At 42.3% G+C, this 25,810-nt stretch overlaps 1 protein-coding gene across 1 annotated transcript in view; it reads right to left on the reverse strand.

Moving 5' to 3' along the window:
- The window catches only part of LOC139758513 (uncharacterized), a 211,002-nt gene that overhangs the window by 160,684 nt on the left and 24,508 nt on the right, over nt 1–25,810 (reverse strand). Inside the window, 1 exon segment of the mRNA XM_071680016.1 lies at nt 18,752–18,828. Coding sequence (XP_071536117.1) covers nt 18,752–18,828 — 77 coding nt within the window.

Below are 25,810 nucleotides of genomic sequence, written 5' to 3' on the forward strand. Positions count from 1 at the left end.
ATTTTTTTTTTCTATTATACTTTGTCGCTGTCTCCCGCGTTTGCGAGGTAGCGCAAGGAAACAGACGAAAGAAATGGCCCAACCCCCCCCCCCCATACACATGTATATACATACGTCCACACACGCAAATATACATACCTACACAGCTTTCCATGGTTTACCCCAGACGCTTCACATGCCTTGATTCAATCCACTGACAGCACGTCAACCCCGGTATACCACATCGCTCCAATTCACTCTATTCCTTGCCCTCCTTTCACCCTCCTGCATGTTCAGGCCCCGATCACACAAAATCTTTTTCACTCCATCTTTCCACCTCCAATTTGGTCTCCCTCTTCTCCTCGTTCCCTCCACCTCCGACACATATATCCTCTTGGTCAATCTTTCCTCACTCATTCTCTCCATGTGCCCAAACCACTTCAAAACACCCTCTTCTGCTCTCTCAACCACGCTCTTTATATTTCCACACATCTCTCTTACCCTTACGTTACTCACTCGATCAAACCACCTCACACCACACATTGTCCTCAAACATCTCATTTCCAGCACATCCATCCTCCTGCGCACAACTCTATCCATAGTCCACGCCTCGCAACCATACAACATTGTTGGAACCACTATTCCTTCAAACATACCCATTTTTGCTTTCCGAGATAATGTTCTCGACTTCCACACATTCTTCAAGGCCCCCAGAATTTTCGCCCCCTCCCCCACCCTATGATCCACTTCCGCTTCCATGGTTCCATCCGCTGCCAGATCCACTCCCAGATATCTAAAACACTTCACTTCCTCCAGTTTTTCTCCATTCAAACTCACCTCCCAATTGACTTGACCCTCAACCCTACTGTACCTAATAACCTTGCTCTTATTCACATTTACTCTTAACTTTCTTCTTCCACACACTTTACCAAACTCAGTCACCAGCTTCTGCAGTTTCTCACATGAATCAGCCACCAGCGCTGTATCATCAGCGAACAACAACTGACTCACTTCCCAAGCTCTCTCATCCCCAACAGACTTCATACTTGCCCCTCTTTCCAAAACTCTTGCATTTACCTCCCTAACAACCCCATCCATAAACAAATTAAACAACCATGGAGACATCACACACCCCTGCCGCAAACCTACATTCACTGAGAACCAATCACTTTCCTCTCTTCCTCTCTTTCCCTAAACATGCATGTCTATTACTCACTGCCACTTTGCTGAACTATTCTGAAATATTCTAATCTGTACTTTATCATCTAATATTGCAACAGCATTAAATAAACAGCATTTTCTTTCATTTACTTGCATCATATCAAGTAAGATAACCAGAAAACTTAAATTGCTTTAATAAGGACCTTTCCATCATTCACTCTATCAAAAATATCCACCAAAATCTAATGCAACTTCTCCCACTACAGAAAAAAATAACTTCTGCATAACTTACTCCTAACACTACAGCCTCTAGAGATGAAATGAGTGAGATGAAATGAGTAGATCTTGGAGTGCATAAAAATACCCAGAAAAGACAAACAGGTTAGGCCTTGACACCTATATGAGGCCCAGGGTCCTGATAAAGTTTCTCCAAATGTGCTGAAGTGCACAAACATACTTGAAAAGCCTCTTCAATGTTGCTCCTTATGTTGCTGGAGGAGGTATACTACCATAGAAATAAATGTGAGCTTATGTCAACCTATCTTTAAAAAAAGACTGGGATACAAAAATGAACTTTAGACTAATTTCTCTTATGGAAGAGGTAACCAGAAAGCAAATGGATGAGAACTAACCTAAGGCAGAGGGTACATAGATTCAGGGCAAGGTCATGTGTAACAAACCTCTTAGACTTCTAGCTAAGAAAAAAAGATTGGGTGGAAAGTGTGTAATGGGACAGACAGAAAGCATCTAACAGTGCAACCACACAGGAGGGTGGTACAGAAGCCAGACCTTCAGGCAGGAATAACAGGGAAATCCCTTTGAGGATAGAAAAATACCTTCATGGAAGGGCCAAGGATGCATGCCAGGGAACCTTCTCAAAATGGACTGGGGTCATCATTGGCATGCCACACAACTCAGACCCAAGATCAATTCTCTTCTTTATCTATATAAATGACTCGCCATTTTTAAATGTTTGTCAAGATATTAATCACAGTGATGATGACTGCATCAATTTACAAGGAGACTTAGACAATATCTAAAACTGGTATGATACATGGTTGATGACATTCAACCTTAGCAAATGCAAAGTAATGAAGACATGACACAAGGAACACCTTGATATGAATAATGTCTAGCACAGTAAAATCTGCATGAATGTATATGCAAAAGGACCCTGTAAGTTGACAATGCACCTAAGCAGTCAACAAAGCCCCACCTTGGGAGAACTGTAAAGGAGACAAAGTCTACCCGCAAACATTGGACCTGCATTCAAGTACATGGACAAGGAAATATTCAGTAAACTGTTCACATCTTACATTTGGCCAAAATTAGCATTTCTAGACTCTACCTGAATGAGATTACCTTGTGTGAGTAGTTGCCTTCAAAAAGGTTGTATCATCTATTGTCAATGGATGAAAAGGAGTACAAAAGGAGTACAATCTCTAACATTGCAAGAGTCCACTTACCTACTCCTTACTGAAGTGAAGTCGGTTTAAGCCCCAGTCGACTGGGTAAATGACAGTACCAAAGATTGATTATCACTGAAGCAAGCAGCCACACCCTGTGAATTAAAAAGATGACTCCACAATTCAAAGCTCTAATTCCTTGACCTCCCTCATCACAGCACCCTCACTCAACACATGGTACCACCGTATCTAAGCAACCAATAAGCTTTATTCAGCATCCGATGCATCAGCTGCACTACATCATGAGCCCACTAATCACTGTGTCCCTTCGCACATACCAACTCATTACCTATGCAATCTCCTCCCATCTTCTGTCCATGTACCCGAAACAGTTGTCAACCCCTCCTCTTCTCACTCAAACCAGCTCATCTTTATTTTAAGTCTTCACTAATACATCTCATCTTCGTACCTCTCCCGTAACCTCTTACAATGGTACAGAATACCACATCAACTCTACTCACATGTCCTCAACCTCACATTTCCCAGAAACAATCTGTCATCGATCCTGCCTTGTTGCACATTTCTAGTGATCCACCCTCTGTCCACCAACCATGACGAACTGTGTTTGGAACCACTTTACCCATTCAAGCACTGACCCATATTTTGATTTGCAGGACGAAGAAGGTCATCACCTCACAGACATTTTACAAAGGCCTCCATAGAAATTTTCAACCACTACTGTCCACCACCCTACATCTCCATTCCCTTGCTGAGGGAATATTTGCACGTGATATATATCTTACCAGATATCTAAAAACACTGACATTGTCCTAGTCTCTTTCTGCCATTCCAAAACTCCACCTCCCAACTTGACTTGACCCTCTATCCCACCTATCTGTTCCTAATAACCCCGCTGACTCTTTCCCCAATTTACTCCAATGTCCCTCTTTCCACAACAATACATTATGCTTCCACCTCACAAGTTCACACTAGCAATCGCAGTTGTCTCCACATGAATCAGCCAACCAGATGCGCTGTTCTCAGCGAACAACAACTGACTCACTTCCCAAGCTCTCTCATCCCCAACAGACTTCATACTTGCCCCTCTTTCCAGGACTCTTGCATTTACCTCCCTTACAACCCCATCCATAAACAAATTAAACAACCATGGAGACATCACACACCCCTGCCGCAAACCTACATTCACTGAGAACCAATCACTTTCCTCTCTTCCTACACGTACACATGCCTTACATCCTCGATAAAAACTTTTCACTGCTTCTAACAACTTGCCTCCCACACCATATATTCTTAATACCTTCCACAGAGCATCTCTATCAACTCTATCATATGCCTTCTCCAGATCCATAAATGCTACATACAAATCCATTTGCTTTTCTAAGTATTTCTCACATACATTCTTCAAAGCAAACACCTGATCCACACATCCTCTACCACTTCTGAAACCGCACTGCTCTTCCCCAATCTGATGCTCTGTACATGCCTTCACCCTCTCGATCAATACCCTCCCATATAATTTACCAGGTATACTCAACAAACTTATACCTCTGTAATTTGAGCACTCACTCTTATCCCCTTTGCCTTTGTACAATGGCACTATGCACGCATTCCGCCAATCCTCAGGCACCTCACCATGAGTCATACATACATTAAATAACCTTACCAACCAGTCAACAATACAGTCACCCCCTTTTTTAATAAATTCCACTGCAATACCATCCAAACCTGCTGCCTTGCCGGCTTTCATCTTCCGCAAAGCTTTTACTACCTCTTCTCTGTTTACCAAATCATTTTCCCTAACCCTCTCACTTTGCACACCACCTCGACCAAAACACCCTATATCTGCCACTCTGTCATCAGACACATTCAACAAACCTTCAAAATACTCATTCCATCTCCTTCTCACATCACCGCTACTTGTTATCACCTCCCCATTTGCGCCCTTCACTGAAGTTCCCATTTGCTCCCTTGTCTTACGCACCCTATTTACCTCCTTCCAGAACATCTTTTTATTCTCCCTAAAATTTACTGATAGTCTCTCACCCCAACTCTCATTTGCCCTTTTTTTCACCTCTTGCACCTTTCTCTTGACCTCCTGTCTCTTTCTTTTATACTTCTCCCACTCAATTGCATTTTTTCCCTGCAAAAATCGTCCAAATGCCTCTCTCTTCTCTTTCACTAATACTCTTACTTCTTCATCCCACCACTCACTACCCTTTCTAAACAGCCCACCTCCCACTCTTCTCATGCCACAAGCATCTTTTGCGCAATCCATCACTGATTCCCTAAATACATCCCATTCCTCCCCCACTCCCCTTACTTCCATTGTTCTCACCTTTTTCCATTCTGTACACAGTCTCTCCTGGTACTTCCCCACACAGGTCTCCTTCCCAAGCTCACTTACTCTCACCACCTTCTTCACCCCAACATTCACTCCTCTTTTCTGAAAACCCATACTAATCTTCACCTTAGTCTCCACAAGATAATGATCAGACATCCCTCCAGTTGCACCTCTCAGCACATTAACATCCAAAAGTCTCTCTTTCGCGCGCCTGTCAATTAACACGTAATCCAATAACGCTCTCTGGCCATCTCTCCTACTTACATAAGTATACTTATGTATATCTCGCTTTTTAAACCAGGTATTCCCAATCATCAGTCCTTTTTCAGCACATAAATCTACAAGCTCTTCACCATTTCCATTTACAACACTGAACACCCCATGCATACCAATTATTCCCTCAACTGCCACATTACTCACCTTTGCATTCAAATCACCCATCACTATAACCCGGTCTCGTGCATCAAAACCGCTAACACACTCATTTAGCTGCTCCCAAAACACTTGCCTCTCATGATCTTTCTTCTCATGCCCAGGTGCATATGCACCAATAATCACCCACCTCTCTCCATCAACTTTATTAATTTTACGTCACAAAAAAGGGGTCCTGGTGTTATATGTGATAAATCATTAGGCCAGAACTAGAATATGTTTCTCATGTTTTGTCACTGCACTTAAGGAAAAACAAAGAACTAACAGAGAAGGTCTAAAGGAGGGCAAGAAAGATGGTACCAGAATTTAGATAACTGAATTACAGCTTGAGATTAGAGATAAAAATATGTCCATGAACCAAGCAAGGATCTCTCACCCCCTTGAAGTCTAAGGCTTGGGTGCCTAATTGTGTGTGGATGTAACAGATGAAAAGAAAAGAGAGACAGGAGTATTTTTGAGGAAAGGAACCCGATGTTCTAGCTCCGAGTGAAACAAAGCTCAAGGGTAAAGGTGAAGAGTGGTCTGAAAATGTATAAATTTTAAGGTCAGGGTTGGTGGGAGGGCAAGAGATGAGGATGTGGTAGCTCTACAAATCAAGCAAGAGTTGAAGGATTGTGTTTAAGAGTGTGCAGAAGTGAGCTCCAGTCTGACATGGGTAAAAATGACAGCGGGTACCAAAGATGGGTGATTATTTGTGTAGATAGTCGAAAAGCAGCACAACACCTGAAGACTGTCGAGGATTAAAAAAAGACTGGAAATCTGGCAGACAACACTCATTCAAGAAGCTCAGGTTACAGGTTCAAAGGCTGGGTGACAACTGCCCATGCAGTCCACACCAGCACAACCTCATCTTCCACACACACCCTGGTCCACTCAGTAGTCTGATAGCGACCAATCCGAAGCCATGATTCAGTGGCATGACCGATGACATCAGCTGCACGTCATCATGAGCCACTAAATCACTGTGTCACCTGACATCGCACGTACCCAACTCAGTTACAGCTATACAATACTCCTCCCTGATCTTAAAGCTGATCAATATACTGAAAACAGGTTGTCCTGGACTCTCCTCCTCATTCTCACTCAAACTTTCAGCTCCATCTGTGGTTGAGTTGTTTCTAGCGGCAGGTACATAAGTCACTAGATTATCATCTGCATCATTCCCAGTAGCCTCCTCACCAGCCAACTCCTCTATGACCAATGGTTGGGACATGAATAGCCACAGATCATACTCGTAGCTCAGCATGCCATCAACCTCAACATTCTGCCCAGAAACAACTCTGGTCATCGATCCAATGGACTTCTGAATGTTGCACCTTTTGCTGGGATGGTGGATCCACCCTCTGTCACCAACCTTGAGGAGATGCTGCATGTTCTCTGAGACCATCATGCTTGCTCACACCATCCATGCTAAGCATCCTGACCTCATACCTGAACATTTGATTTGCAGGAGCGGAAGAAGGGTCATCACCTCATGGCATGACGTTGTAACAAAAGATGGCCTCTACAATAGAACAGTGTTTCAACATCACTACTGTCTTCACCAAACGATGACATCTCTCCAATATCCCATTGCTGGAGGGAACATTTGCACAGTGATATATGATGCTTGTACCAAGTGACTGGAGAACTCACAAAAAGATGAACTGCAAACACTGGAGGCATTGTCGGTTAGTAACTCTTTCGGTGCACCATGCTCACAAAAACCGACTCCAGCTGGTCAATGACACCAGTCACGTCTTGACGTCTGAGTCTCCAAATGGAATATTGTGATGGCCCACAGTCTATCAGTGTCAGAGAGTGCTGGTCCTCGACATGGGAGATGCCCACGCTGACTCTGTTCCAGCAATCTTAAGCTCCATATGTCCCTCTTTCCCACCTTAATGGGTGCTGGGTCAATACATTGGCATGCTTCGCACCCTTGCACAATGTTGCACACTAGCAATCGCATGATTGATGGGAAGAGCTTCCAACAGAAATACAGCGGGCACATAATTCCAGGATGCCCGCTGGTTTCGTAATTAGCAATCTCCCACTCAGACACAGCAGAGATAGCCCCGCAGACCAACTGGATGCCTCCAGAAAAAACAACTTGTGGCACTCTGGTCAGTGCATCAACTTTTTCAGCAGAAGTGACAAATTTGGCTGAGCTGCAAACCATATTCACTAATAACTGTTTTTATTGTCTCCAGGCACCGGTGGATAAGCATCTCACTGGCAGCTTTTATTTTCAGACGTGACCTCTCTAACAGCGCTTCCATCAACCAGTAGTATACAGTCTTCGAATCAGTCAATAACAACAACTTTTTCATCTTCCAGGAGACCACAAGATTTACTCCCTGACACACAGCATCCAGTTCGGTGAGATTAATGTGCAAGCATTTGTTCTGCCATAGCCAGCAGGTGTCCTCAATGATGCCGTTCACCTCCAGCACGGCCCCTATCGCAAGAGAACTGGCATCCATGCATAAGAAGGCTTCATCACCATCCACATCCCGAAAACCTTGAGCTGGATCCGAACATTTCACACGCTGTAGGATCTTGGTGAGCTCACTGTCCCAGGAGGTGGTGACCCCATTGGCTCTTCTTTTCAGGTAGGAGGCTGCCACAAACGGGTAAGTGGCTCGTGAGGTGCCCACACAAAAAAAATACCACGTGTCTTGTTAACTTCTCCGGCAACTTACCAACATCATTGTCTCACTTCCAAAAAAGGCAGCATCGCTCTCCCCAGACTCATATGCCCACCACCTGAGCTCCTTTGGACACTCGCTCAGCAGTCTTGTGGACCAGGCTGTGATAACTGTGGTGGCTCTCAACATCCATCGCAAGTGCCACCCACTCATCCAACAGGATGTCATCCAAGTACGAAGTTGCACGATTGATTCTCTCGTCCCAATTCAATACAGTACTCAGAACCTTAATTACCATGAGCGTGATGCTCAGTCCATAGCCCAGCCGTGTCAAACAGTACTGACATCACTGTACCACCATCTGATACAGCCATAGCGAATGGTCCGCGTGGATTTGAAGGTAGGTTTTGCAAAGGCCGACAAAAAGAATATTCAACCCACAATGGTGCCACTCTCTAATCTTCTCACTGAAGATGAATGCATCGGCCATATAAGAACTAAGATGAGATTTTCAGCTTATGGAGGTCAAGCCCCCCTTGTTCTCTTACGCCATGGCCATCAGCGGGATCATCCCCTTCAATGCTCCATGACACCTCTCATCATGTGGAACTAGCCAGCAATCTGTAATCCACTGCAACAGCTCATGTTCATACTCTTGGCAATCTTTTGGTCTTGTCCGGTACTCGGGAGTAGTGTTCAACAGACGTGGCTGCTCTTTACAATCACATCACTTCCACAAAACCATCCACTCTCTCGCTACCACATCATAGGTCATGGTGAAATCATTTTCATCAATAATAGGACCTGTTGTCACAGTCGCTACTGCCGAAGATGAAGACTCATCAACACCAAACTGCACGTCGTTCAGCTTGCACACCATCACACCATGGAAAACACTAACGCCATTCATTCTCAGAACAAAGTTGAGGTTCACCAACATAGCGACCACCACCAGCACCTCAGTGGTGATGCAACTCAATGGCAGCTGGACGAGCCACCACACCCGTTCCCTACACAAGTACCATCATCATATGAATATGTAAATGTGTATATATGTATATTTATTTATCTCATTATACTTGATTGCCATTTCCCACATCAGCAAGGCAGCATTAGGAAATATACGAAGATTGGTCCATCCATCCACATAAAACACATATAAATGCCCATACAAGCACATATATACATATACACATCAACATATATCCCTGGGGATAGGGGAGAAATAATACTTCCCACGTATTCCCCGCACATCGTTGAAGGCGACTAAAGGGGACAGGAGCAGGGGGCTAGAAACCCTCCCCTCCTTGCATTCTAACTTTCTAAAAGGGGAAACAGAAGAAGGAGTCATGCAGGGAGTGCTCATCCTCCTCGGAGGCTCAGATTGGGGTGTCTAAATGTGTGTGGATGTAATTAAGATGAGAAGAAAGGAGAGACAGGTAGTATGTTTGAGGAAAGGAACCAGGATGTTATGGCTCTGAGTGAAATAAAGCTCAAGGGTAAAGGGGAAGAGTGGTTTGGCAATGTCTTGGGAGTAACGTCAGGAGTTGGTGAAAAAACAAGAGCAAAGAAAGGAGTAGCAATAATCCTGAAGCACGTGATGTGGGAGTATGTGATAGAGTGTAAGAAAGTAAAATCTAGATTGATATGGGTAAAACTGAAAGTGAATGGAGAGAGATGGGTGATTATTGGTGTCTATACACCTGGTCATGAGAAGAAAGATCATGAGAGGCAAGTGTTTTGGGAGTAGCTGAGGGAGTGTGTTACCAGCTTTGATGCACGAGACAGAGTTATAGTGATGGGTGATTTGAATGCAAAGGTGAGTAATGTGGCAATTGAGGGTATAATTGGTGTAGATGGGGTGTTTAGTGTTGTAAACAGAAAAGGTGAAGAGCTTGAAGAATTGTGTGCTGAAAAAGGACTGGTGATTGGGAATGTGTGGTTTAAAAGGAGAAATATACATAAGTATACACATGTAAGCAGGAGAGATGGCCATAAAGCATTATTGCATTACGTGTTAATTGACAGGCGCATGAAAGAGAGACTTTTGGATGTTAATGTACTGAGAGGGGCAACTGGAGGTATGTCTGATCACTATCTTGTGGAGGCGAAGTTGAAGATATGTAGAGGTTTTCAGAAAAGGAGAGAGAATATTAGTGAAGAGAGTGGTGACAGTAAGTGAGCTTGAAAAGGAGACTTGCGTGAGGATGTACCAGGAGAGATTGAGTGCAGAATGGAAAAGGTGAGAGTAAATAATTAAGGGGAGTGGGGGAGGAATGGGATGTATTTAGGGAAGCAGTGATGGCTTACGCAAAAGATGTCTGTGGCATGAGAAAGGTGGGAGGTGGGCAGATTAGAAAGGTGTAGTAAGTGGTGGGATGAAGAAGTAAGATTGTTAGTGAAAGAGAAGAGAGAGGCATTTGGACGATTTTTGCTGGGAAGTAGTACGAATGATTGGGAGATGTATAAAAGAAAGAGGCAAGAGGGCAAATGAGAGTTGGGGAGAGAGTATCATTAAATCTTATGGAAAATAAAAAGATGTTTTGGAAGGAGGTAAATAAAGTGTTAAGACAAGAGAACAAATGGGAACATTGACAAAGGGGGTTAATGTGAACATCAACAAAGGGGGCTAATGGGAACATCAACAAAGGGGGTTAATGGGGAGGTAATAACAAGAAGTGGTGAAGTGAGTATTTTAAAGGTTTGTTGAATGTGTTTCATGATAGAGTGGCAGATATAGGGTGTTTTGGTTGAGGTGGTGTGCGAAGTGAGAGGGTAAGGGAGAATGGTTTGGTAAACAGAGGAGAGCTAGTGAAAACTTAGTGGAAGATGAAAGCTAACAAGGCGACGGGTTTGGATGGTATTGCTGGGGAATTTATAAAAAATGATGGTGACTGTGTTGTTGACTGGATGGTAAGGATACTCAATGTATATATGGTTCATGGGGAGGTGCCTGAGGATTGGCAGAATGCATGCATAGTGCCAATGTACAAAGGCAAAGGGGATAAAGGTAAGTGTTCAAATTACAGAGGTATAAGTTTGTTGAGTATTCCTGGGAAATCATATGGGAGGTTATTGATTGAGCGTAAAGGCAGGTACAGAGCATCAGATTGGGGAAGAGCAGTGTGGTTTCAGAAGTGATAGAAGATGAGTGGATCAGGTGTTTGCTTTGAAGAATGTATGCAAGAAATACTTAGAAAAACAGATGGATTTGTATGTAGCATTTATGCATCTGGAGAAAGCATATGATAGAGTAGATAGGGATGCTCTGTGGAAGGTATTAACAGTATATAGCGTGGGAGGTAAGTTGCTTGAAGCAACGAAAAGCTTTTATCAAGGCTGTAAGGCATGTGTAAGAGTAGGAAGAAAGGAAAGTGATTGGTTCCTAGTGAATGTCGGTTTGCAGCAGGAGTATGTGATGTTTCCATGGTTGTTTGATTTGTTTATGGATGGGTTTGTTAGGGAGGTGAATGCAAGGGTTTTAAAGAAAGGGGCAAGTATGCATTCTGTTGTGGATGAGAGGGCTTGGGAAGTCAGTCAGTTGTTGTTTGCTGATGATACAGTACTGGTGGCTGACTCGGGTGAGAAACTGCAGAAGTTGGTGACTGAGTTTGGTAAAGTGTGTGAAAAAAGAAAGCTGAGAGTAAATGTGAACAAGAGCAAGGTTATTAGGTTCAGTAGGGTTGAGGGATAAGTTAACTGGGAGGTAAGTTTGAATAGAGAAAAACTGGAGACAGTGAAGTGCTCTAGATATCTGGGAGTGGATTTAACAGTGGATGGAACCATGGAAACGGAAGTGAGTCACAGGGTGGGGGAGGGGCAAAGGTACCGGAAGCATTGAATTATGTGTGGAAGGCGAGAATGTTATCTTGGAGAGCAAAAATGGGTATGTTTGAAGGAACATGGTTCCAACAATGTTATACGGTTGCGTGGAGTTGGCTATGGATAGGGTTGTGCGGAGGTGGGTGGATGTGTTGAAAATGAAATGTTTGATGACAATATGTGGTGTGAGGTGGTTTGATTGAGTAAGTAATGAAAGGGTATGAGAGATGTGTGGTAAAAAAAAGATTATGGTTGAGAGAGCAGAAGAGGGTGTATTGAATGAAATGGTTTGGTCTCATGGAAAGAATGAGTGAGGAAAGATTAACAAAGAGGATATATGTGTCAGAGGTGGAGGGAACAAGGAGAAGTGCAAGACCAAATTGGAGGTGGAAGGATGGAGTGAAAAAGATTTTCAACGATCGGGGCCTAGGGCCCCGATCGCTCAAAGTCTTTTTCACTCCTTCCTGTGACTCACTTCCACTTCCATGGTTCCATCCGCTGTCAAATCCACTCTCAGATATCTAAAACACTAAAACACTTAACTTTCTCCAGTTTTTCTCCATTCAAACTTACCTCCAAATAACTTGTCCCTCAACCTTACTGAACCTAATAACCTTGCAATTATTCACATTTACTCTAGGCTTTCTTCTTTCACACACTTTACCAAACTCAGTCACCAGCTTCTGCAGTTTCTCACCCGAATCAGCCACCAGCGCTGTATCATCATCAAAGAACAACTGACTTGCTTCCCAAGCCCACAACAGAATGCATATTTGTCCCTCTCTACAAAACTCTTGCATTCACCTCCCTAACAACCCCATCCATAAACAAATTAAACAACCATGGAGACATCATGCACCCTCTTCCACAAATCGACATTCACTGGGAACCAATCACTTTCCTCTCTTCCTACTCGTACACATGCCTTACATCCTTAGTAAAAACTTTTCACTGCTTCTAGCAACTTACCTCCCACACCATATACTCTTAATACTTTCCACAAAGCATCTCTATCAACTCTATCATATGCCTTCTCCAGAGCCATAAATGCTACATACAAATCCATTTGCTTTTCTAAGTATTTCTCACATACATTCTTCAAAGCAAACACCTGATCCACACATCTCTACCACTTCTGAAACCACATTGCTCTTCCCCAAAATGCTCTGTACATGGCTTCACCCTCTCAGTCAATACCCTCCCATATAATTTACCAGGAATACTCAACAAACTTATACCTCTGTAATTTGAGCACTCACTTTTATCCTCTTTGCCTTTGCACAATGGCACTATACATGCATTCCACCAATCCTCAGACACTTCACCATGACCCATACATACACTGAATATCCTCAACAACCAGTCAACAACAGTCACCCCCTTTTTTAATAAATTCCACTGCAATACCACCCAAACTCACCGCCTTGCCGGCTTTCATTTTCCGCAAAACTTTCACTACCTCCTCTCTGTTTACCAAATCATTCTCCCAAACCCTCTCACCACCTTGACCAAAACATCCTATATCTGCTACTCTATCATCACATATTCAACAAACCTTCAAAATACTCACTCCATCTCCCTCTCACTTCACCACTATTCATTACCTCCCCATTTGCCCCCTTCACTGATGTTCCCATTTGTTCTCGTCTTATGCACTTTATTTACCTCTTTCCAAAACATCTTTTTATCATTCCAAAAATCTAATGATACTCTCTCACTCCAACTCTCATTTGCCCTCTTTTTCACCTCTTGCACCTTTCCCTTACCCTCTTGCCTCTCTTTTATGCATCTCCCAGTCATTCGCACTATTTCCCTGCAAAAATCACCCAAATGCCTCTCTCTTCTCTTTCACTAACGATCTTACTTCTTCATCCCACTACTCACTACCCTTTCTAATCTGCCCATCTCCTAAACTTCTCATGCCACAGGCATCTTTTGCGCAAGCCATCACTGCTTCCCTAAATACATCCCTTTCCTCCCCCACTCCCCATATGTCATTTGCTCTCACCTTTGTCCATTCTGCACTCAGTCCCTCCTGATACTTCCTCACACAAGTCTCCTTTCCAAGCTCACTTATTCTCACCACTCTCTCCACTCCAACATTCTCTCTTCTTTTCTGAAAACCTCTACACATCTTTACCTTCACCTCCACAAGATAATGGTCAGACATCTCCCCAGTTGCCCCTCTCACCACATTAACACCCAAAAGTCTTTCTCTCGCACCTATCAATTAACACGTAATCCAATAATGCTCTCAGGCCATCTCTCATAATTTCATACATATACTTATGTATATCTCACTTTTTAAACCACACACTCCCAATCACCAGTCCCTTTTCACCACACAAATCTACAAGCTCTTCACCATTTCCATTCACAACACTGAACATCGCATGTACACCAATTATATCCTCAACTGCCACATTACTCACCTTTGCATTCAAATCACCTATCACTATATCCGATATCTTGTGCATCAGAGATGCTAACACACTTGCTCGGCTACTCCCAAAACACTTGCCTATCATGATCTTTCTTTTCACTTTCTTCCCAGGCCCTCTCATTCACAACAGACTGCATACTTGCTCCTCTCTCCAAAACTCTTGCATTTACTCCCGAACCACCCAATCCATAAACAAATTAAACAACCATGGGGACATCAAACACCCCTGCCACAGAACGACCTTCACTGGGAACCAATCACTGTATATGTATATTTGTTCATATATGTATATGTGTGTATATTTATATGTATATTCATGTGTAAGTGTGTATTTGTATACAAGTTTATGAGACTGAATGTCTTTCTTCATCCTTTTCCTGGGGTTATCTCATTAACATGGGAAACAGCAATCAAGTACCGAAGTAATATATATATATTTCTCCCTTACCCCTAGGGATAGGGGAGAAAGAATACTTCCCACGCAATCCTCACGTGTCGTAGAAGGCGACTAAAGGGGACAGGAGCAGGGGGCTGGAAACCCTCCCCTCTTTGTATTTTAACTTTCTAAAAGGGGAAACAGAAGGAGTCAAGCGGGGAGTGCTCATCCTCCTTGAAGGCTTAGATTGGGGTGTCTAAATGTGTGTGGGTGTAACCAAGATGTGAAAAAAGGAGAGATAGGTAGTATGTTTGAGGAAAGGAACCTTGATGTTTTGGCTTTGAGTGAAACGAAGCTCAAGGGTAAAGGGGAAGAGTGGTTTGGGAATGTCTTCGGAGTAAAGTCAGGGGTTAGTGAGAGGACAAGAGCAAGGGAAGGAGTAGCACTACTCCTGAAACAGGAGTGGTGGGAGTATGTGATAGAGTGTAAAGAAGTAAACTCTAGATTGATATGGGTAAAACTGAAAGTGGATGGAGAGAGATGGGTGATTATTGGTGCATATGCACCTGGGCATGAGAAGAAAGATCATGAGAGGCAAGTGTTTTGGGAGGAGCTGAGTGTGTTAGTGGTTTTGATGCACGAGATCAGGTTATAGTGATGGGTGATTTGAATGCAAAGGTGTGTAATGTGGCAGTTGAGGGAATAATTGGTGTACATGGGGTGTTCAGTGTTGTAAATGGAAATGGTGAAGAGCTTGTAGATTTATGTGCTGAAAAAGAACTGGTGATTGGGAATACCTGGTTTAAAAAGAGAGATACACATAAGTATACGTATGTAAGTAGGAGAGATAGCCAGAAAGTGTTATTGGATTACGTGTTAATTGATAGGCACGCGAAAGAGAGACTTTTGGATGTTAATGTGCTGAGAGGTGCAACTGGAGGAATGTCTGATCATTATCTTGTGGAGGCAAAAAGAGGGGCAAGTATGTAGTCTGTTGTGGATGAGAGAGCTTGGGAAGTGAGTCAGTTGTTGTTCGCTGATGATACAGCGCTGGTGGCTGATTCATGTGAGAAACTGCAGACGCTGGTGACTGAGTTTGGTAAAGTGTGTGAAAGAAGAAAGTTGAGAGTAAATGTGAATAAGAGCAAGGTTATTAGGTACAGTAGGGTTGAGGGTAAAGTCAAATGGGAGGTAAGTTTGAATGGAGAAGAACTGGAGAAAGTGAAGTGCTTTAGATACCTTGGAGTGGATTTGGCAGCAAATGGAACCATGGAAGCGGAAGGGAATCATAGGGTGGGGGAGGGGGCAAAAATTCTGGGAGCCTTGAAGAATGTGTGGAAGTCGAGAACATTATCTCGGAAAGCAAAAATGGGTATGTTTGAAGGAATAGTGGTTCCAACAATGTTGTATGGTTGCGAGGCGTGGGCTATGGATAGAGTTGTGTGGAGGAGGGTGGATGTGCTGGAAATGAGATGTCTGAGGACAATATGTGGCGTGAGGTGGTCTGATCGAGTAAGTAATAATAGGGTAAGAGAGATGTGTGGAAATAAAAGGAGTGTGGTTGAGAGAGCAGAAGAGGGTGTTTTGAAATGGTTTGGTCACATGGAGAGAATGAGTGAGGAAAGATTGACAAAGAGGATATATGTGTCAGAGGTGGAGGGAACGAGGAGAAGTGGGAGACCAAATTGGAGGTGGAAAGATGGAGTGAAAAAGATTTTGAGTGATCGGGGCCTGAACATGCAGGAGGGTGAAAGGCGTGCAAGGAATAGAGTGAATTGGAACGATGTGGTATACTGGGGTCGCCGTGCTGTCAATGGATTGAACCAGGGCATGTGAAGCTTCTGGGGTAAACCATGGAAAGTTCTGTGGGGCCTGGATGTGGAAAGGGAGCTGTGGTTTCGGTGCATTATTACATGACAGCTAGAGACTGAGTGTAAACGAATGGGGCCTTTGTTGTCTTCCTAGTGCTACCTCGTGCACATGAGGGGGGAGGGGGGTTGTTATTTCATGTGTGGCAAGGTGGCGATGGGAATGAATAAAGGCAGACAGTATGAATTATGTACATGTATATATATGTATATGTCTGTGTGTGTATATATATGTATACGTTGAGATGTATAGGTATGTATATTTGCGTGTGTGGACGTGTATGTATATACATGTGTATATGGGTGGGTTGAGCCATTCTTTCGTCTGTTTCCTTGTGCCACCTCGCTAACGCAGGAGACAGCGACAAAGCAAAATAATAAAAAATAATAAAAAAGTATACTAGAGCCATGCAAGAAAGCTAGAATGATTACGCAATGTACTGCCGGGAGATACGAGAAACAGGCATGGAATTGATATTTTCTAATTGTATTCATTTATTATACTTCGTCGCTGTCTCCCGCATTAGAGAGGTAGCACAAGGAAACAGACGAAAGAAAGGCCCAACCCACCCAAATACACATGTATATCCATACACGTCCACACACGCACATATACATACCTATACATTTTAATGTATACATATATATACACACACAGACATATATATATGTACACATGCACATAATTCATACCGTCTGCCCTTATTCATTCCTGTCACCACCCCACCACACATGAAATGAAAACCCCCTCCCCCACATGTGCGCGAGGTAGCGCTAGGAAAAGACAACAAAGGCCACATTCGTTCACATTCAGTCTCTAGCTGTCATGTAATAATGCACCGAAACCATAGCTCCCTTTCCACATCCAGGCCCCGCAAACCTTTCCATGGTTTACCCCAGATGCTTCACATTCCCTGGTTCAATCCATTGACAGCACGTCCACCCCGGTATACCACATCGTTCCAATTCACTCTATTTCTTGCACGCCTTTCACCCTCCTGCATGTTCAGGCCCCGATCACTCAAAATCTTTTTCTTTTCATCTCTCCACCTCTAATTTGGTCTCCCACCTCTCCACGTTCCCTCCATCTCTGACACATATATCCTCTTGGTCAATCTTTCCTCACTTATTCTCTCCATGTGACAACAATTTCAAAACACCATCTTCTGCTCTCTCAACCACGCTCTTTTTAGTACCACACATCTCTCTTACCCTTTCATTACTTACCTGATCAACCACCTCACACCACACATTGTCCTCAAACATCTCATTTCCAACACGTCCACCCTCCTCCGCACAACTCTATCTAAAGCCCACGCTTCGCAACCATAAAACATTGTTGGAACCACTATTCCTTCAAACATACCCATTTTTGCTTTCCAAGATAACTTTTTCGACTTCCACACATTTTTCAATGCTCCCAAAACTTTCGCCCCTCCCCCATCCTATGATTCACTTCCGCTTCCATGGTTCCATCCGCTGCCAAATCCACTCCCAGATACCTAAAACACTTTACTTCCTCCAGTTTTTCTCCATTCAAACTTACCTCCCAATTGACTTGTCCCTCAACCTTACTGTACCTAATAACCTAGCTCTTATTCACATTTCCTCTCAGCTTTCTTCTTTCACACACTTTACCACATTCAGTCACCAGCTTCTGTAGTTTCTCACCCGAATCAGCCACCAGCGCTGTATCATCAGCGAACAACAACTGACTCACTTCCCAAGCTCTCTCATCCACAACAGACTGCATACTTACCCCTCTTTCCAAAACTCTTGCATTCACCTCCCTAACAACCCCATCCATAAACAAATCAAACAACCATGGAGACATCACGCACCCCTGCCACAAACCAACATTCACTGAGAACCAATCACTTTCCTCTCTTCCTACACGTACACATGCCTTACATCCTCAATAAAAACTTTTCACTGCTTCTAACATATAGACATAAAAAAATGATAGGTGGTGGAAGTCAAATGGAGATGAAACCAGAATACATAATTATTCAATAAATCTAGCTCCAAAAAGAATCAATATTATTCATCAAGCATGACATGCATTGAGTGCTACGTGCTAGCCCTGCCTTTGGGCAAAATCTCATTGTAAGTACTCACTGGAGGTTCTCTCTTTGTCTTATACACTTTTGGCCATTCTTGTAGAGTATTATTTTACTTCAACTGAAGGAAAATAGCAATGTTAATCATATAATAATCACAAGAAATTTGAAGCAAAGCAACTAGTAAATTTATACATCAAAATGAATCTTACCTCCAGCACTTTATATTGTTTTTCATTAAAAGCAGTTCGCTTGCGTTTGAAATGCATCTCTCCAACTTGACGAGTTTCTGAAACATACAAACAACAGAAAATGGAGAAGGCAGTATCCAACAGTTCCTGAAGATAACTAAATTCTACACCATTTTTCTTGTCAGAGAAGGAAATGATTATGATATCTTTTTATCCAATTCAATACCCTCAGAATATCTCTCATGTTTACCAAGGCAATTCACATTATCTTATTCTGAGTTGTCTCCTTTAGAAAACATACAATGATTTAAACGTAAATATTCTCCTCTACAAAAAATTACTGCTAATCTTTTAATATAAATATTTACTGAAGGGAAAAGAAACAAGAGTGAAAGCACAGATTTTGCCAAGCCTTTTAGAGTGAGAAAAAAGTGCAGTAAACTTTGTTGCAGATAAGAGGGGAGAAATACTGGAAGAGGTGACAGAATTTAAGTATTTAGGAGCTATCTTGGGCAATTTTGGTAACATGGAAGGCAAGATATGGGAGAGCAGTGCAGGATAGCAGAATCAATGAGTCCCTTAATAGAATAATGAAAGCCAAGCCAGAGATGTAAGTACAGAACTGAAGGAAGGATTAAGGAACAGCACAGTCCTCCTAACCCTGATCTAAGCAGCTGAAACATGGACATGGAATGAGCCATGGAGGTCAAGAATCAAAGCTGTGGAAATCAGCTATTTGAGAGAATCATGTGGTGTGACTAGATGGAATGAAGAAAGGAATGAGGGAACATATGAGAGATGGCAGGGAATGCAATGGGAAGGAATTATGGAGTGGCAGATAGGGTGAAATATAATACTCTGAGGTGGTTTGGGCATGGAAAGAATGCAAAATATGAAGTTAACAAGTAGAGTGTATGATAGTATGATGAAGAACACCTGTGACACAGGGAAATAAAGTGGAAGAGTACTGGAAGGAGAGAAGTGGAGGAAGAATGCATGGAATGGTGTATGCAAGTGAGGTACATCAAGAAAAGGATAGGAGGACACTCTTTTGCCGTGACCACCACATAACTGGGTTCCCGGAGGGAATGGGCATCAGAGATATAGACAGAGACAGACAGATAGGTTTGGGCACATGCAAAGAATGCAAGATGGGGAGTTTACAAGGAGTGTATGATAGTACAATAAAAGGGATTAGTGTGAGAAGAAAACCACCTGTGACATGAGGGTATATGTGTCAGAGGTGGAGGAAACAAGAAGTGGGAGACCAAACTGGAGGTGGAAGGAAGGAGTGAAAAAGATTTTGAGTGATTGGAGCCTGAACATATAGGAGGGTGAAAGGCGTGCAAGGAAAATAAATGCTAAGCCAAAAAGAAAAGCTTGTCTATAAAAATAATCTGTATCACATGAGTCATCTGCTGTCACAGCAGAATTATACATGCAGAATGAACTTTAAACAGTTCACCAGTTGACTATTTCTACTCCCTCTAAGACCAAACAACAATGCACAATATATAAATAAAAGAATTCTGCCGAGTTAGTCTGAGTATAACCAGCGAAGCAAACACTACCTGCCAGTACTATAAAAACATAATGTGCCACAGGATTTCTTCCAGAATATGCATGAGAAGAGAGCACATGTAGAGAAGCGTAAGACAAACAGATATATGTAAGGAGAACCAGCAAAATGCAGAGACACAGGAACAGAGCATTGTCTGATGAATAGTGTGGTGTATGAGTGGGCAGCAAGCAATTAGTGCTGCTGTATGTGACTCTGGCCAAAGACAGGAGTTGTCAACAGGAAAGAAAGGTCTTAGCTTCTTCAAAAGTAGTGGTTCCATAATGAAGAGCCTTCAGGTGTCCTATTCTTTCTTATCTTATCTTATCATATGATTGTATCACAATGCTGATTCTACAATCCTAGGTTTAACTAAAGTTTAGTAAGTGGACTATAAAAACCCAAATATCCCTTTTCTGAGGTCCTTATAATTACATGAATTTCTCATCCTGTTACATAATGCTCTGATAATCTCCATAAGTATTTCTAATCATGTCTTCAAAAAAAATCTTCACAGCCTCCAACAGTACCAAACTAAACAAGATGATGTCTAGCAATCATGGAAAACTTATCGCCTTTCCTAGCAAGCAATTTCTAAAACTTCCAATTCATTTACATCCCACACACTTTATCAAGCAAGGAGATTCATGGTATGTCTCCTCCAAGCATCTCTTTTTCTGTACAATCCCAGAGACTCCTCAAGGTTTACATCCTTTTCAAGTAAATGTTCTCTTGCACAGTTTAAATTTTCACAAAGTCTTTCCATTCCTTTCACCTCGCTCATCTAAATAGTCAAGTTAACCATCCTGCACCCATTCTCTCCATGTTTTCACAACCACTCCTCTCACTACTGCATACCTCATTCCAAAATCATTTCCTAATCTTTTGAGGTGCTGCTCCATAGCTTGCATTCACTGTAATCATTTATCTATATGCTATGCGAGATATATACATTTATGGGGCCCATCTCATACTTCCAGTACCATCAAAAAGACTTTTAATTTTTGTATGCTGCAGGTTTTCAGCCTCCTTGTTCTGACCACTCCAACCACACATTAACCTTACATAAAATAATCATTTAATCACATCCTTCTTAACCATCCTCTTTCTTGGCTTATGATCATGGCCTATGGCAACTTTAGTACTGCACCTCATGAAGAACTTTACTGTCAACATCCAGTTGGTTGGAAGCTTAAAGGCTATTATCAGGTCACCCCTCTCTCTTCTTTCTTGCAATGTGAACTTTTGTGCAGCCTTCACCCTTTTGTGTAGTTCTCTCTTCTCTTAATCCTTGACTATCTCAATCATATCTTTGTGTTTCTTTAGTTGCTGTGACCAGACCTAAGAGGTATAATCCAGTTTTGGTCTATGTTGGGAATAGTTTACCATTTCCCTACCCATGTACATTTTCAATTATACTGTACTTGTGTTTCTTTAGGTGCAGTGACCAGACCAGAGAGGAGTAATCCATTTTCAACCTAAGTTGGGAACAGCTTACCATTTCCCTATTCATACACTTAAATTCTATTTTAATATTTGCCCAAAAGACAACTTCCCTCTGATAATTCTCCTAAAGTGGAGTTCTGGTGACAGACTCAGTACAATGTTGACCCACAGCTCTCACTTGCACATCAATTCCTATACCTTATTTCCAACGAAGTAGCATTCATACTGGGGCCTTCTTTTCCTGCATCCCAACCTCATTACCTTAAACTTACCATCACTGAATCTCATTATCCATTCATCTGGTCAACTTTGGAGTTTATCCACATCCTCCTGTAAAGTGATACACGTGTTTTCATTCGTCATTTCTCTCATGACCTCAATATCATCCACAAATATGCTTAGGTATGAGTTCTGTCCTTCTGTCAAGCCATATGCATACACCGAGAATGGCTGTGGGCCCAACATCAAGCACTGCAACACTTCACTTGTAACCTTGGTCTACTTTGAGAACATTCCTCTGCCTGGCATCCTATGTTCCCTTCCATATACATCATCCTCAATCCAGCAAGGGAATTTAACCCTTATTCCTACCAGTAGCTCTAGCTTCTAAATCAACCTCCGGTGGGATCTAGTGTCAAAAGCCCTCAGGCAGTCTCTTTAGTCTCAGACTGAACTCACCACATTGTAAAATTTAATGCGGTTCATAAGGCAAGACTTCTTTACTCTGAAACAGTGTTGTCTTCCAATTAAAAAGTTTCTCCTTTATATGCAGTCAATTCAGTTGTTTTCTGCTATCTTTTCCAGAGTTTTCTCCTTTATATGCAGTCATTCAGTTGTTTTCAGCTATCTTTTCCAGAGTTTTGCAAACCACACTCATCACTGAAACAGGGCTGTAGTTGTGTTCATCTTCCCAGTCACCATTCTTAAAAACAGGCAAGACATTTGTCCTCTTCCACATCTTTGGAGCTAACCCTTCTAATGTCCTAGTAAACAATATTTCAAGAAGCCTAGCAAATGCTTCAGCACATACAAGAAACTTCATCTGGTCCATGTGCCTCTCATGGGTCAAGTTGTTTTAATGATCTCATTATATCTATTCTGATAATTCTTTACACTTTCCAAGACTTCTCCCTCATCCTTCCTTTCCAACAATGGTGTAGTATCATCCTCATTTGTATAAATGTTTAAACATATCTACTTCCTCATATACTTCAATGTCTTCTTCAAGAATCTTTCCTCTTGAGTCCTTTAGCCTTACTAGTTGTACTTTAACCAACAGTATGCTCATGAAGAATTTCTGGAAAAGCTTTGAGTAGTCATTTGCCTTGTCAATAATGCTCTCTTCACAATCTCTATGTTCCTCCTCTTTTTACCTTGCAATACCCATTTCTTGCTCTCCTGTATCTCTCTAATGCTGGCTGGCTAACGTTTTTTTCCTCTTGCACAGTACATCCTTGAGTACATTCACTTCTTGGCATTTTACACTGAGCCATGCCTCTTTCCACTTCATTCCACCTCCCCTTTTACAGTTCAATGGTACCCATGTCCTGACAAGGAGTAAGGAAGTGCATGGAGCCCATGGGACAATTTCACACAAACAGCTACAGTAATGGTCTATACTCTTGTGGTATGACCTTTCTTTTTTTCTAAAGTAACTTGATCAGATCTACATTTTTGCCTCAACTATAAGTCTCAGGGTGCTGTGCTTCCTCTGATTCTCCACCAGCTTTCTATTTCTCCTCCACAACATAGCCAAATCAAGTACTGTGTGATCACTTTTCCCTATAATTCCTAGTATTTCATGTGCTCTGTTTCCATGCTAATTTGTGTACAGGTCCAGCAATGATGGTGCATTTCCCCTCAATTTCATATGCTCCATGACATGGTAATCTAAAGAAATCTCTTGTACTCATTTGAGGAACTTGTTTCTCCATGTCTACATGTATCCATGAGCATCTAAATTCTCCCAGTCTATTCTCCTGTCCTTGAAGTTCTCTATTTTCAGTAATTTACCATCTTCATTAAGGGAGTGTCTTTGCCTACCTAATCATCTTGATTGCACATTAATTTGTATTAATGTATATTTGCATGTCCTTAAATGGTTGCATACTAACAGAACCACTGTACACATCTTTTCTACAGTAATCTTACCCATTACCTGCTGTTTGAAGGTGTTCCCTATCAATATCCCCTAGAATTTAATGTGATCCCTTATTAAGAGAGCCAATACCCCTTCCCTATCATTTAGTGTCTCTCTTTGGTATTGTGTATCCATATGGGCAGAATCAGTATCACTGAAGCTTCTCCCTGAGTTTGGTCTCCACCACTCTAATATCATAGATGCTAACTTTGACATGAACTTTAAGTTCTAGTCCCTCAATATTTACGACATGTCCACCTGTGTTAATACACAGGACCTTAAGTCTATAGAACTTGGTAGAGGTTGAGTATCTCATATCCGAAATGCTTGGGACCAGAAGTGTTTTGGCTTTTGAATTTTTTTGGATTTTGGAATATTTGCATATACACCTCATACATATAGCCTTAAGGTAATTTATACAATATCTTTAATAATTCTGTACATGAAACAAAATTTGTATAATACTTAAACATCAGAAAACTAAGGTGTCACAACTTCAGCCGCCCATGTGGACAATCTCTGATTGTTTGGCATCACCTTCAGTCCAGATAAGCAATTATTCTCTTACACTTATTAACACATACGTACTTAACAGTAAAAAAATATGAAATACCATGAATACAATGAAAAAAATAATGTGTGAAAGGTAACTAAACAGCACAGTAGCATCAGCAGAATACCTGTACAGTATCAACTTTGTCTTTCTTTTTTCTTTCAAACTATTCGCCATTTCCCGCATTAGCGAGGTAGCATTAAGAACAGAGGACTGGGCCTTTGAGGGAATACCCTCATCTGGCCCAATTCTCTGTTCCTTTTTTTTTTTTTTTTTTTTTTTATACTTTGTCGCTGTCTCCCGCGTTTGCGAGGTAGCGCAAGGAAACAGACGAAAGAAATGGCCCAATCCCCCCATACACATGTACATACACACGTCCACACACGCAAATATACATACCTACACAGCTTTCCATGGTTTACCCCGGACGCTTCACATGCCTTGATTCAATCCACTGACAGCACGTCAACCCCTGTATACCACATCGCTCCAATTCACTCTATTCCTTGCCCTCCTTTCACCCTCCTGCATGTTCAGGCCCCGATCACACAAAATCCTTTTCACTCCATCTTTCCACCTCCAATTTGGTCTCCCTCTTCTCCTCGTTCCCTCCACCTCCGACACATATATCCTCTTGGTCAATCTTTCCTCACTCATTCTCTCCATGTGCCCAAACCATTTCAAAACACCCTCTTCTGCTCTCTCAACCACGCTCTTTTTATTTCCACACATCTCTCTTACCCTTACGTTACTTACTCGATCAAACCACCTCACACCACACATTGTCCTCAAACATCTCATTTCCAGCACATCCATCCTCCTGCATACAACTCTATCCATAGCCCACGCCTCGCAACCATACAACATTGTTGGAACTACTATTCCTTCAAACATACCCATTTTTGCTTTCCGGGATAATGTTCTCGACTTCCACACATTTTTCAAGGCTCCCAAAATTTTCGCCCCCTCCCCCACCCTATGATCCACTTCCGCTTCCATGGTTCCATCCGCTGACAGATCCACTCCCAGATATCTAAAACACTTCACTTCCTCCAGTTTTTCTCCATTCAAACTCACCTCCCAATTGACTTGACCCTCAACCCTACTGTACCTAATAACCTTGCTCTTATTCACATTTACTCTTAACTTTCTTCTTCCACACACTTTACCAAACTCCGTCACCAGCTTCTGCAGTTTCTCACATGAATCCGCCACCAGCGCTGTATCATCAGCGAACAACAACTGACACTTCCCAAGCTCTCTCATCCCCAACAGACTTCATACTTGCCCCTCTTTCCAAGACTCTTGCATTTACCTCCCTAACAACCCCATCCATAAACAAATTAAACAACCATGGAGACATCACACACCCCTGCCGCAAAC

This window comes from Panulirus ornatus, chromosome 30 (assembly GCF_036320965.1).
Source record: "Panulirus ornatus isolate Po-2019 chromosome 30, ASM3632096v1, whole genome shotgun sequence".
NCBI lineage: Eukaryota > Metazoa > Arthropoda > Malacostraca > Decapoda > Palinuridae > Panulirus > Panulirus ornatus.